Source organism: Phytophthora sojae, assembly GCF_000149755.1.
Source record: "Phytophthora sojae unplaced genomic scaffold PHYSOscaffold_1, whole genome shotgun sequence".
In the NCBI taxonomy this organism is placed as follows: domain Eukaryota; phylum Oomycota; class Peronosporomycetes; order Peronosporales; family Peronosporaceae; genus Phytophthora; species Phytophthora sojae.
The window spans coordinates 8,180,766-8,195,177 of NW_009258115.1; the positions used below are offsets into that span (position 1 = coordinate 8,180,766).

A 14,412-nucleotide genomic window follows, 5' to 3' on the forward strand; every position below is an offset into this window, starting at 1 on the left:
ACGAAGCTAGGAAGCAAGACGGGGTTCCCGTACAGCCACGAAGGGGGACACCATGCTGCCACGCGTACGCAGGTATGCGGTTGCCGCTGTTGTCAATTTATACATTTGCGTATTTTGATCGATGTAAAACGATGGCAGCGAGGGCAGCGATCCGATGCACAGCGAGCTCGCAGTCTATCACAAAAGGTATCCATAGATAGGGGTCAAGTACTTACTACTGACCTGCAATGTGTCTGCCACCTTTAGGCTCGTACTTAGCCAGACGGTTAATAATTATACTTGGGTACTGTATTGATTCCACTTTTTCCACTTCCTGCCGAGATAATGTGCCATTTTAAAGCAAAAAGTGGAGAAATTGACAATTGCCACTTTTAAAGTGGTCTGCTTATCATGCGTGTCAAACGATCGACGACAAACACTCTCTTCTGTCGACGCATGTACCGCAAGCATGAACACCAAACGAGAGCGTTGAGTTGCGAAATCTACAGTAGCTTACATGTAGTTCCCCTGAGCGGTTCTTTGAAAAAATACGAAATAGGCAAAATACAAAGTACGGGGGATCGATTCTGCATCTCGCGTTCTAATAGAGTACTGGCATGCGAGCCGAAGAAAATACTGTCTCGTGCACAGTGTCTGGCGGCGACATAAACCGACTGAGACATCGCGTTCAAAGCCTACAGGAGAGGTACATGTATGAAGGGACCTTCAGTCATTACAGTATAAACTCCTTAATTTCTCCTCCTGCATCGAGGGAAAACATCACTGTCTGTTGACTCAACTGCTCAACAGTGTTGAGTGAGAAAATTACATAAACACCGACAGAAATCGCACATAGGCGACCCGGAGCGAACGCTCCGGGGGAGTACACAGGTCGAATTAGTCAAAAGTTGACCTCTGAAACTGGTATTTACCAGCAATAATGGCTCGATCTCAGCGAAACATGTTCAAATCGCAAGTTAGTTTTGTATGCGAGCCCGACTTGGAGCCATTTCTGTTAATAAGGCTTCAGAAATCAATTGATGAACATTACAGTAGCAAGATAACGTTGTTGGCAAGAATGAATAGTTGCTAAATAAACCGTTTGGTGACAGTCGACTAAGTCGAGTTCTTGAACTACGTCAAGAAGATACTGAGGACGACCAGTGTCTCATTTTGGCCTGGAAACTTAACAAAGTGGCCATTAAATGTTCTGGGTCGGAGCAAAAACTTGGAATCCATTCACAAACTATTCCCCGTATGCGGAGCTGCTGCCGTGCGCGGCTCCGGGCGTAGCCAGCCGACATAACCGCTAATTTCATTTCATTCCACTCACAAACTATTGAGCTAGGCCAGCTAGATATACAGAGAGAGAGAGAGAGAGAGAGAGAGAGAGAGAGAGAGAGAGAGAGAGAGAGAGAGAGAGAGAGAGAGAGAGAGAGAGAGAGAGAGAGAGAGAGAGTTAAAGCTACTGCAGAATCCTGCTGCTATGAATTTTGATGCCACTATCGTATTGAGTGGGGAAAGTATCCAGAGAGTGCCTGGTGCGCAGCATGTGCGGCGCACCGAAGTCGCTTGTGGACGAACTATTCCAGCACCCGCGAAACCTTAGTAGTCAATCGTCAGAGTTTCGCGAAATGAGCGGCATTTGCTCATCTAACAGGTAGATAGATCGCTCTCTCTTTTTATTTTTTAAATTAAAATTTACGCAACTCATCGCTTCGTCTACATTCGAACCAGAGCTCGTTATGGGCCAGAATGCCACCTATAATAACATGCAGGTATCCAAATCTGCAGTGAAGACAATATTAACACCTTCCGTTGCATGTTTGGCGAGCATGTCTGATGAGACGATGTACTAAGCTTTCAACATTTGAGACGTACAGCTTACATAGCTCGATTTAGCAGACATGATAGCACGAGATATTGACAAGCGTTGCCCAGCTAGAAAGTATGCTTCAGCGGATGCATAGCGTAGATGATTTTGTTCGCAGTTCGAAGAACTGTCGATTGGGGAAGGTTTTTGGATGACATCGAACGACATTCGCGCTACATTCGTAGCTTCCCCGCCTAGCGGATGACATCGAACGACATTCAAGCCACATGAAACCTGGGATCTTCCTCAATCAATTCAGCTCTCGGATTGACAGATAGATAGACAGACAACTGATTGAGAATTATAAGTTGAAATCGTAGCCTGCTAGCTCTGTAATAAAGTTGCGCCTGAAGTCACATCGTAGTCGCGGAGCTCGTGCAGTGTGCCGTTCCGCCACGCTGGGGGTGAAAGACTTTCAGAAGTTCAAATGGAGTAGCCACGCACGTTGAAAGCCACGCCTGGCCACTTGGTGACCAGTATGATACGTACACACTTGCTCAAGAAAATATGTGTATTCGATCGCCTTACTGGTATTATTCTAAAAAAAAGCGTCTCCACTTTATGCTAGGCCTCGAAGGTGGTTTGAACCAGTTCTCGACCCAAAAATTCTGGGGTGGATCCGCATTCATCAAGGAAGGATAAGTGACCCGAATCGACGATTACTTGATTCATTCCATTTCTGGGCTTGCTCGCAGAAACGAAACTTTAATTAAAAACTGGGCCTGTTCGTTGGGCACTTGCCTGATCGGCTTAGCCGTAGTTTGTTTTTGATGTGAACCAGGTTTTCCAGCTTAGACATGAACACACGGGTTCTACAGACTACGACGAAAATATCTGGCAAGATGAAGTCCGGTAGACAAGGTCGTGCAACGAACAACAAGAAATTCGCCAGCCAATATGATGTGCTGTTTTGTACTTCATAGTTTTGTGACAGTTGACGCGTATTTTATGTCGTGTCACAGTATTCTCAAATTTTACATATACGTTAGAATCGCCAGGTGTTGAGCCGCGCTGAAGGGCAAGATCGTATGCAACCCGAGAAAGTCGACATTTACGTTTTTTTGTCGAAAGAATGCAAGAATGCAGCCCGTGCTACCTTGTTCGTCGTAGTAGCATGCATCGTATAGCTAGCTACTGACAACTATATTCTACAACGTTGAGCTCAATGTTAGGCATACGTCCTGATGATGCTGATCGTGAGCCCAACCACAGCTTCCAATAAACTATACGGGCATTATCACAGCACTACGTCGTACTTGTATAATATTACATATTATGTATTAATAATATGTTCAGAACACTTAAAATTTACTTCGAAGTAGTACTTTACTGACCCCATTGGCTTTGATACTATCGACCCGGTCGTATTGTATGACCTCCTCTTTCAGACACACTAGAAGATGATATTGCAAACGTATTCCACATGCATAGTTCTATGAGCCGGTTGACTACGAGACTGAAACCGATTAATTGGTCATGTAAATTTATCCTGGAAGAGGGAATTCCTGCACATTCATTGGAACGAGTCTTTGTGGATTAGGCACGACTTCCACGAATAATATTAAAGTTGTGCGAGCCAAGGTAGCTTGCTTGCTACTGTTTCTATTCTTATTTGCTGAACCCCTTTTAGGTAAAAGCAAAACTATCTTGAGATTGACAGGATACCATGTTGTCACTGAATACGATGTATCCGTATTTATGATGATTCCTTCAGAAAACGCCTTACACCCATACACAGCGGCAAGTAGAGCTTTGGCATATGCATGTATCAAGTGAAAACTAATTACACCGATTTATTGCTGCTAGCCGATACGCTGGCAAAAGTTACGACCTCTTAGTCAACTGCGCTTCGTTTAGAACCTCGAGCCGCTTTTGTTTTTTTAAGGCATGTTTTGTTTTTGAATGATTAATTTTGAATGATTGATCTCGACAAGAGCCCATCGAGTTTGGTTTCATTTTGTAGCATTTTAGCGGTCCGAACTACCCCATCAAACAAAAATCTTTGTTTGAGCTTGCAGCAGACGAACCGAAAGCACTTACCAGGTATGTATTCCCCGACTTGTGAGGTTGAAGCAGAAGGTTGAAGCAGATGCAGCGTGTTCAAGCTGTAAAATGTACTACCGGCGGGACCGGCGCTATAAATTCGTCGATTTATTGATGCTCGTCACGATGGCAGCTAGTCTGAGCGACATGCATCCACAATAGCGGTCTAGTACAGGTACAAAACTAAAGAAGACTTCCAATATCTACTGCCTACACATCACCTTACCCGGCAGTTGCTGCGGCTGCGAAGCGGGTGCAGGAGATGCCTGTGAATAGCACAAGGTTTTTGATAATGTTAACGGGAAATTGCGCGCGCGGAGTCTGCTGCTTGTTTTAATTTTAAGTACTTACTTGGCTACGAGATATCCGACGATGTAAGCTAGCGTCGCAATTTTAATTTCTTTTTATCTAGTACAGGTTGATTTGGTTTTATTTTTTGTGTGAATACAGGCTTGTCTACTGGGCGAACCTCATCTAAAACTATTTCGGCGTACATTACCCTTCCTTAGCTCTAATGCTTCAAGTAGCTTCGAACTGCGAAACCCCCCGGGTTCACCACCCGGGTCACCAATGAAATCCTTAGCAACCATTCACAGAAGCAGTAATAACTCGTAATTTTTAGTCTTATCTTAGACTTGTCCTTGATTTTAGTGCTAAATTTAGCAAACAACCCCTGAGCTACAGAGTAATACTTGTAGCCATTCGTAGCTTTAAATGTACTATTTTACATTAACAAGTACTCTATTTCGGTTAGAAAGGTACCCGGTTTCGGTAAGTTACAAAAAAATTCTGCCGGCCAAGCACAGCTCTTCGACCTGTGAACAGCACCACAAAATGCTCGAGCACCACTCCATGGGCGGGGCGACGCAGTAACTTCATAGACAGGGCGCCAACGGAGGCGAGCGGTTGTGAGGAGCGTATAATAGCCGCAGCAAACCCGTGTGGGGAGCCCGCGAAGCAGGGCCGCGCGTTATTTTGCGGAGGCAGGCCCAGCGACGAGCATTCCAGCGAGCTGGGCCAGGTGAGAGAATCTATATATCGCGAGCCAAGCGAACAGCGGGGGGCAAGCGTAGCGCGGCCGGTCACTTCTATGCAATTACCTGTGACACTCGATTATGCCTTTCTGCGTCGCTGGCACTTTGACCTCTAAAGTTTAACCAAGTCAAGATGATTTGAAGGTGCTGGTCGAGCACTTTGCAGTGGCCGTGTCAGGTGCCCGTGTTGAGCACGCCGTGCTACCGTGCTCAGCACGGTGGCAATGAAGAACTTGTAATTTGCGTGGAGTGTACGAACATTCGAGCTGACCGTGTTTTTATTTTAAAAAAATAATAATACCGATAGTTGCGCTCTACAGTACTTATCTTTCTCGATTGCTGAGCGTCTTAGTGACTTTCTGAAACGTATATGAGACAACGGCAACATAAATGTTGCTTATCCACCATTTAGAGTAATCGAGATAATCGCCTTAAAAGAGGCCAGGTTCAAAACCGTAACTAAGCGAAGTCGTGAGAAAACGAGGAGTTTTGATTTTCAAAAATTTGAAGGGGGTGTATCGGCACGGATACCATTTCGAAAAGCCACTCGGACCACTACCTACAGCCATGCAGACACCACCCACGACGCCGACAGCACCGACCTCGCGCGCTGCAGCGCCAACTGCGCAGCCTGCGCAACCTCCAGCGCTGCCTCTCTCAGCCTCGCCACCGGCCACCTCGGCGCCAAGCCCGCCAGCCACGGCTCCGAGTCCGCCAGCCGCGACGTCGGGTCCGCCAGCCACGACATCGCCCTCCCAGGCGCTGACTCCGCCGGCCACAACGTCCCCCTCCACGGCGCTGACTCTGTCGGCCACGGCACCCCTTGCTGCTCGGCGTCGCGAAGGAGATGAAGAGCCTGATTCTGCCGACGATTCTGTCTGTGATGTCGATCCCACTGCTACCAGTGAGAGTGAGGTGAACGAGGACAGCGGCGACGACGACTTTACGCCTGATTCGGAGGCGTCGCCCAGCGACGACGAGGAACCGCTCACAGCAGAGAGCGCGAGCAGTGAAGCCGAAGATGAAGAGGATATTAGAATCTTTTTGAATGACGCGAGTCCTTGAGCCCGAGTGACTGAGGTGATTCATGCGGACGCGTGTGAGAACGAGTGCGTCAAGGGCAAGGCTCGTGAGTTGGAGATTTTGCTGTGCTCGCTGGACCAGATGACGAAGCAAGAGCGCACCACGAGCTTGTACACGCTCCTGGCTGTGTTGATGCAGACCCCCACGGTTGAGCGTAAGAGAGGACGGGGTGACCGTGAGAAGTTTCCGTACATCCTCCCCTACGTAGTTCATGTGTGCCGACCCACTTTCGCGCTCTGCTATGGAGTAGTCCCCATTACCTTGCAGCGCTACAAGATGCGCATCCGAGACGGTAACATGTCGATCAAGGCGTATGGTAACCGGCTCAACACGCATGCAGCTCGTAGAGGCTGTTAGTTCGGCGTCCAAGAGCCCAATCACGGTGCATCTGCCGCGCGGAAGCTCAGCGTTCAAGTCCTACAAACCTATTCTCAGCGAATTGTACAAACGACTTGACGGCATCCAAAAGTTCCAGATTTTCACGATGGACACATCGCAGCCGGGCGTCGTTGTCTGCAAGAAAGGCCCCGAGAGCGAACCTGTAGAGATTAGTTTGAGCCGTCAAATTGACGGGATCTTCACCACGATGGAGAAGCGGCAGCGGATGATGACGGACCATATCGAGACACTGTCCCCTCTTGTCCGCAACACCAAGAAAATTGCGCAGATGTACCACAACACCAGGCCCTACGTTCCTGCTGAATTTCAGAGCGATCCCCTCTACGCCAAGCCTAGCGAGCGGGAAGGAGAAGATGCCAAGTCACGGAAACAAGCATGACGTGAGCATCGCGCGGCAATGGCCGTGGTGGCTAAGGCTAACCAAGACCAGCGTGGTATCACGGAGGCTGTTGCGACGAAAAAGAACCCAGCAAAGAAGAGGGCTACTGCAGCAAAGAAGACGCAAAAGAACAAGAAGCACGAAGCTACTGCGGATCTGCCTGCTGAGCAAGAATAGGCAGCCCAAGGTTGTAGTCGATCATTATGATACTTATGTCCACAGTTCATTCAAAATGTTACTTACATCCAGATATCAAATTTTCTAAAACAATTCAAAAATATACCCCTGGTGATTTGAAGTGACGGCACAAAAGTGAGATTCTAACACTGTCAGGCTTCGAATTAGCTAAAACGGACAACATTGTCGGATTCGCTGACTAATTTTACACCAGTTCATCAAAACAAAAATTCCCTTTCGGGGTTGAAGTCGGACATATATTTTTTTACGGTCTCGTTCTCGGTCGTTTCTTCATACCAGAAGCTCGGGAGGGGCTCAAACGAAAGAGGAGACATCCCTCTTTCCAATTATGCGCCTAAATCGCGATTCGTACTTAGTTTGATAAGTAACATTTTGTTTGCCGTCGTCTCGTATTGTGTGTTCTGTTCAAAATTTCCGCGGGCGGTTTGTTGAACCGCCCAAGCCAAATCTCCGGCCAATCACCGTGGCCACTAGGATTGGTTTTAGGCACCCGTTTAAGTACGAATTGGTCTTGACATGCGGGCACTTGGACCATATGGTTTGGGCCCGGAGATTGAGCAAATGACTTGAGTTTTGTATTTGGCGATTGGAGCGGGGTCTCCAAACCGCCGCGATTTGGAAAATTTGGCCGGAATTCACAATATCCATAGCAACCATTGGAGCGAGTAGATATCAATCGATACCCCTAAAACGTTTGCGGCGAGAAATGTTCCCAAGCTATAATTGCCCTCCCCCCCCCGATTGCGACCTATTTCGAGTTGTTTTTGGTTTGTCCGTTCCCTGCAGCCTGCAGACGCGCCGTCATACACATCTTCGAGTGGAAGCATGAGCTTCCTGGACCGCTTCCAGGGCAAAATCGCTACGGTGACGGCGCAAGGCCACTTGAAGAAAGCGGATGGGAGCGAAGAAATTCGCGTTGGGGCCCCAAAGCGTAGATCGCAGCCTCAGCAGCATGAAAAGCAACCGCAGCAGCGTCCTACCGGGAACAACAACATGAACCACGACAGCAATACCAGTCAAACCATGTTGAGGCAGCCAACGAAGGTCCAGGTTCGTGCAGACCGCGGTCAACCTGCAGTAAGTCAAGCAGCACCCCCACCCCCCATTCATACGCAGCGTTCACCAGCAAAAAATGCACCGTACGAACCTCCAGTGGTGTCTCCGAGGGGCAAAGCAAACCCGTACGAGTCCAAGGGTGCTCGAGGACAGGCCAACTACGAGTATTATGAGCCAGCTCGCATCCCCGGCCGCGTGAGAGACGACTACGCAGACGCCCAAGCTCCTCGCCAAGCCCTTTCAATTCGGCCTCCAGACCGGACCGTCAAGAATGCACCAACACAAAATTCGCCGAAGGAGTGCCGATCCCCGAGAGAAATCAACGAAAGCCGCGTCATCACGGATCAGGACCAACTCGCGTTCAGTCGGAAGGCTCGCCCCGTGCAGTACGAGCCTTGCAAGCTGTCCCAGTACAAGAAGGAGAAGCCGGACGGATACTACGAATTGGGAAAATTGCAGCCGGACCTCAATACCGACGAACTTGTCGAGAAGCGCGCCAAGAATGAACGGATCAAAGCCTTCTCGCAAAACCTGCGCGTCATCAACAAAAACGCCCAAGCCAAGAAACCTACCGAGTCCGGTAATGAGCAGAAAGCCACTGCGAAAGCCAAGTCAACGCGGGAGAAGGGGCTTGCGTTCGCGAAACGCGTGCCCAAGCCACGGCTGTCGCAACGATCGGACTCGGCAGAAGGAGATCTTCCGACTGCAAGTCTGGGGACTGCCCGCACGCAGGCGCAGATCCCGACGGCGAGGAACCCGAACACTGTCATCGACGACGACTCGGACGACGATGAGCTCAGTGCCGAGCTGCAGCAGCTCCAGCAACGCCACGAGGCCTCCCGTGCCGAAGTCGAGGCCTTGGTTGGATCCGTGTAGGCGACCTAAGCAGCCACCGTCCCAGTGCATTGTGATCGGGAACACATATCAAAGCACTCAGTCACAGATACCTTGTGGAATTAACTTGCATTATCCCCAGGCCTGCGTCAGGCTGTAGTTTAGCACCAATACATTCCCCACTTGAAAGCTCTACGACGACAAATACGAAAACACAAAATCAGCTCCTTGAACGAATTTCTTGACCAAAATCTTTTTTTTCCACCTCAAACAGTGAGCTGAGCCTCTGGTCCGGTGACGGCGCAAAGGAGCTATTGCAATACACAAACTACCACCACACCCAGAAGCCCAGTTATAAAACTCGATCCAACTCAATATCCACAAGAGCATTCAGCCTACCAAGGACTCATTGTCCTTGAGTCGGAGCTGCTTCCTCAAGAATTTGTACACCTAGGCGGAATAAAACCCCGTTAGCATTGCATTAAAAGACCCAATCCTCACCCAGCCCAGCCCACAAGATCTGATTCCACCCACCACACTGAGCTGGTCGTGCCCGCTGACGGTGAACTTGGTGCGCTTCATCAGCGGTGCGCTGCCCACCGCCACAAACTGCAGCGTCACTGCCACCACCACAACAACGTCAGCCAGCCCATTCACTCAGCCAATAGTCTCCTTCTTCCCCACCTTTCGCTGGGCCCAGAGGCCTCGCCGCCGCCGCTGCATCCGCATCTGCCATGCCTCGAACTTAGCAGTTCAAAAGTGACAATCACTCCTATGTTCGCCAACTATATGTGCGCCACACCATCTTCCCATCTGAAGATCTCTCTTTTTCCAGCCAATCGCGTCGCGCCAACTCCCGTTTTATTTTCTCTATCCGCACCTCAAAGAGACAAAGAGACACCAGTCTCGCTGACTCCTCTTCTTCACCACGACGCCCGCAAGCGACTCAGACTCAGACTCGGAGGCCATGTACACCCCCGTGGGCGAAACGGACCCCATGCTCATGAGCCCGAGCGGCGGCAAGGAGCGGCGCTCGCCGCCCTCGAGCGCCGTCAACAGCCTCCGCCTGGAGCCGCCGGCGCCCAAGTGCAACGACTGGCTCTACGCCGCGCTCTTCCTCTCCAACGTGGTGGCTCTGGCCGCGCTGGCCTTCTGGAAGGGCGTGCCGGCGCTCAAGGAGGACATGGGGCGCAACCGCAGCGACGGGCGCGTGCCCACGGGCCACTCGGTGGCCGGGACGATGATCGCCGTGCTCTGCGTGCTCGGCACGCTGCTGTCCCTGGCCTGGATCAAGCTGCTCATGGCGTACGCGGCCTCCATGATCCGCGTGGCGCTGTGGCTCAACGTGTTCATGGTGCTGGGCTTCGCGGTCACCACCTTCTCGGTCAACGCGTGGGCCGCGCTGGCCTTCCTGCTCATGGCCGCCATCAACGTCTGGTACATCTACGCCGTGCAGAACCGCATCGGCTTCGCGTCGGCCAATCTCAAGGCGGCCTGCACGGCGCTCAAGCAGCACTCGTCCGTCTTCGCGGTGGCCTTCGTGCTGGTGCTGCAGCAGCTGGCCTGGATGTTCCTCTGGGCCGTGGCCGCGCTGGGCATGCACCAGATCTTCCTGGAGGCGGACCCGGACTGCGACCGCGAGATCGATCTCGCCAGTCGCGGACGCAACCATGGAGGCCTCTGCGTGGGACTGCCGGCTTATGTGGCGCTGTTCTACATGCTCGTGAGTGTGTACTGGGGCCAGCAAGTGCTGCAGAACATCCTCACGTGCACGACGGCGGGAGTCGTCGCGACCTGGTGGTACCAGCCCCACGCCCAGAAGGCCACGGTCGGCGCGCTGTATCGCTCCGTGACGACGAGCTTCGGATCCATTTGCTTCGGCTCCCTGATCGTGGCGGTGCTGCAGGCGCTCAAGACGATGGCGAACATGGCCAGACGCCGTGCCAATGAAGAAAACAACAACGGACTCGCCTGTCTGGCTTGCATGGCCGAGTGCATCGTCAGCTGTCTGGCGGACATTATGGAGTACTTTAACCAATGGGCGTACGTGTACGTCGGAGTGTACGGCTACCCGTTCCGCACAAGTGGAAAGGCTGTCATGGATCTGTTCAACAACCGCGGATGGACGGCCGTGATTAACGACGACTTGACCTCGGGCGCACTGTCGTTTGGTGCGCTGGGTATTGGTATCGTCACTTGCTGTGTTGGTCTGCTGATGGTGCGCTTCTCCCCCGTGGAGTGGTTCACGGCGCTGGGGTCCCGTATGAGCGTTTACGGAACGATGGCTCTGATTGGGTTCATGGTAGGCTTCACAATGGCTCTGATCTTGGCTCATGTGATCATCGCAGCACTGCACACGATTTTCGTTTGCTTCGCAGAGGTAAGCGACTGATGTCCTGTGTTGTTTTCCTGTTAGTGGTGGTACTGAACGCGATGTGTTGATGTTTTGCCTACTAGGACCCTGTTGCGTTCAACCGCAACCACCCCAAGGAGTATGATGACTTGGTGTCTGGATGGCGCCAATTCCACGGGGACGCCTTGCTGTCTGCTTACGGTTCGGCTGTCTAACTCTGCGGTTGAGAGTTTTTTTCTGGTGAGAATCCGTGCTACAGAGACGGAGTATGAGATCGCAGCACTGCAAAGCAATAAATACGAAGACTTTTTTTACGCATAGGACAGTCACACCTCTATAAATGGCACCCAGTTCGCTCGGTCTAATACGCTGTTTCAGTTAAAGAATTGAGCAGATAAAGAAATGGCTACATTTCTAATGGCTACATTTTCATATGTTAGGTGCACAAGGGCTTTCTTTACCTGGTACCCCTCCAGCATTTTCGTATTCTGGTTTTGTTTCGTCTTCACACAATCAGAACTCAACCAATAACGGTAGGCGCGGTATTGTCTGTTCCTATTCCTTCTTATCATTGGTATTAGCAGAGTCGCATCCCCTCAGGTTGTACGTGAGTTTCAATTTAGTGAGGTTATAGGAATATTTGTTGTCCCGATATCCTGCCAGTTTTATCTTTTGCTTGGTATCTACTGCATAGCCCCTAGTTGTCTCGACATCATAATATTTTAGTTTTTCGTAAAATATATATGTACGCTGCGCTGATTGTAAAATACTGTGGCTAACTTATTTATCACAAGCTTGCAGTTACTGCAAACTCTTTGCTCCAACTTAGCATCCCAAATACAATTTCTCTCTTCGCTCGATTTGTTGTGGCGGGAGTAGTGGTAGCAATGGCATACGTGGGAGGAGGCAGGCAAGTGATAGAGAAAAATATATGAGTTTGGATCTATTACTACGGCGTCCATTTAGAGGGTTGAGGCGCCAACAATGGCGACCATTTAGAGAATAAAGAGGTTTTTGATCCATTATTGAACACCTATAGTGAGATTCATATAATCCCGTTTGCAGTCGAGGAATCCTAACCAGATAGGGAACACATGGTCAGTTAGAGGGGTTCATTTAGGGAGGTGTCACTGTACTTGCAGTGAAATGTCAACGCTACAGATCCGTATGGACTAGTGGCTAACGTCTCTGCGTCGGTGTCGAACTACAAACATCTTCTTCGTCAGCAGTTTTGCCTGGTTTTAGCATCGCTACCTCATACAGTCGTGCTCCAGTTCAACGAACGACTTCTGATTGAGCGCGTAGGATTGGCTGCTTCTGGAGTAGCAAGCGCAGCTATTCGGCCACACTGCTGCGTTCGCTGCGAACTTGGAACACATCTTTATCCGCCTCGTGGATAAGGCTGTAGGTACAGTCATTCATCACGCGCGTCTCCGTGCATGCAGGCGAAAAGGGGCAGGAAGCAGTTGTTATCCCGACGGGGGTTACTCAGCTTCGTCGGCGTATGCTTTACACGCTATCATTATGTTGTGATACGCTCGAACAAATAACCAAGCGGTTCATCGTGGTGCGCTCTCGTAGCTTGTCTTCAGCTCAGTGGAGCTGAGCTCGGTTTTACTGGTAAATAATCATTATAATGCTGGTCTCTTCCACAGATTCGCGAGGAACAGCTTTGCCAATTCGGCCGCGGCCATAGTCGCAGAGAACACGCTGACAATTACCAACAATCGAGAGCGGCACGAAGATAGTCAGCGAAGCCAGCCAACGACCGAATACGAGAACTACCCATCTGGCACTGCGATGTCTGTTTAGTCCAGAAGCACGTGCAGAAGCTTGCCAACGACTCGCTTGAGGTCCTCATCTGTAGGTAGATCGGCGGTAGCATCTTCGATAAGCGTAGCATCGCACGATGCGCTTTCCGTTGTTGTCGTTCGGGTATTCCAGCTCAATAAACGTCCATCGATTGAAGTTGGTGACAATCCCTCGCACAGCCTTGCTGCCGTTCTTCAGTCGCTTTGTGTTGGCAATCTCCATTACGGCTTGTGCGAATCCGTTCTGCAATTCTTCCTCCGGATTTTGCACGCTTAGTCATCATCTTCTTCCTCTTTCCTCTCTTCATTGGTCTTGTCGTCCTCGCTGTCGTCTTCGGATTTGGCGGTGCTGATCTTCTTCGTCTCCATCACGCGTACAAACCTTTTTTCGTAGTAAAAGGAGAAATCCGCAACACCTCGCCAGGATTCTATCTGCCGCCGGCTTCAGCGGGTACTGCATGCGAATCTTGACACTTCCGTCACCCACCGCGTCAAGCGCCTCATTAAAGAGATTGAATAGAATCGTCGTGCATTCTGCTTCAGTGTCACTGAAGCAGAATGGACACTGAATCAGTGTCCATGCGTTGCATCCGCCGGAAATTATTTTTCAGGCGTGCCTGAATCGCTCGAACAACCTCGGCACTTACTGGATGGACTGGCTGTTCGTACGTTTCCTCCTCGTAGAAGTTACGAATGGTGTTCCAGCTAATCTTGCTCAGACTAATTGGTTTGCCATTATTCAGCTTCGGGAGCTTCTCGTTCAGAGCGTCCCAGTACACTCGTCGCTTCCCGAGCACCCCCGTGGGCGCGCGTCGAAGGGAATATTCGGGGCTCAGGGCAATAACGTGAATGGACTGCAGGTCTGCAAACGGATTCCCCAAATCGGTCAGCGAATTCGCGCGTTTCGACATGAACGCCTTCACCCGACTTGTGGTTTCCCCGCGCTTTAGTACTGCGGTTTCGTCTGACTCCACACCAAGCCACTTATCTTGTTCCTTCGCTACGTAAATGCTGATCGCGTTTGCCGGCGTTGACTCGAAGCGTTGCGGCCTAGTTCGTTTGATTCGCTGCCTCAACTCGCCTAGCGAGGCGATATCTGCCAATTTGACCACGAAAGCGTCATCGCCCGGGACCATGCATTGAAGCAGAGGAGCTACTGCGATCACATGAATGGCGTGCTGAGGAGCATTAGTGAACACCTTATCCACATGAGTGGTCTCATCGCATAACTCGGTGGTATAGACTCGATCCATGACACCCCTCGCATCAGCTCGCGCATGGTCGAGTTGAGGCAGCTGTACCCGTCCCGGCGGTACACCTCCCCTTCCACGTCCTTCACATAACCTTCGCGCAACATCACCCATTCACTC

At 50.6% G+C, this 14,412-nt stretch overlaps 5 protein-coding genes across 5 annotated transcripts; 3 read left to right on the forward strand and 2 right to left on the reverse strand.

Moving 5' to 3' along the window:
• Nucleotides 1-5,832: 5,832 nt before the first annotated feature.
• PHYSODRAFT_436473 (hypothetical protein) lies at nt 5,833-6,354 on the forward strand (the record flags this gene model as incomplete). The annotated part of the gene is given in 2 exon segments (XM_009518004.1): nt 5,833-5,986; nt 6,002-6,354. Coding segments are annotated over 2 exon segments (507 nt in total), but the record flags the coding sequence as incomplete, so codon positions are not given.
• Nucleotides 6,355-7,813: 1,459 nt separating this feature from the next.
• PHYSODRAFT_474275 (hypothetical protein) lies at nt 7,814-8,920 on the forward strand (the record flags this gene model as incomplete). The annotated part of the gene is made up of 2 exons (XM_009518005.1): nt 7,814-8,038; nt 8,315-8,920. The coding sequence occupies 2 exons, from the start codon at nt 7,814-7,816 to the stop codon at nt 8,918-8,920; spliced, it is 831 nt and encodes a 276-aa protein (XP_009516300.1).
• A 90-nt stretch (nt 8,921-9,010) lies between these two features.
• PHYSODRAFT_469530 (hypothetical protein) lies at nt 9,011-9,614 on the reverse strand (the record flags this gene model as incomplete). Its single annotated transcript, XM_009518006.1, has 5 exons — nt 9,011-9,070; nt 9,144-9,206; nt 9,278-9,328; nt 9,413-9,498; nt 9,563-9,614. 5 exons carry the CDS (start codon nt 9,612-9,614, stop codon nt 9,011-9,013), a joined length of 312 nt encoding a protein of 103 aa, XP_009516301.1.
• A 231-nt stretch (nt 9,615-9,845) lies between these two features.
• PHYSODRAFT_552564 (hypothetical protein) lies at nt 9,846-11,550 on the forward strand (the record flags this gene model as incomplete). The annotated part of the gene is made up of 2 exons (XM_009518007.1): nt 9,846-11,258; nt 11,336-11,550. The coding sequence occupies 2 exons, from the start codon at nt 9,846-9,848 to the stop codon at nt 11,444-11,446; spliced, it is 1,524 nt and encodes a 507-aa protein (XP_009516302.1). The 3' UTR covers nt 11,447-11,550.
• Nucleotides 11,551-13,315: 1,765 nt separating this feature from the next.
• On the reverse strand, nt 13,316-14,399 carry PHYSODRAFT_322612 (hypothetical protein; the record flags this gene model as incomplete). The annotated part of the gene is made up of 4 exons (XM_009518008.1): nt 13,316-13,424; nt 13,498-13,607; nt 13,690-14,220; nt 14,301-14,399. The coding sequence occupies 4 exons, from the start codon at nt 14,397-14,399 to the stop codon at nt 13,316-13,318; spliced, it is 849 nt and encodes a 282-aa protein (XP_009516303.1).
• Nucleotides 14,400-14,412: the final 13 nt, after the last annotated feature.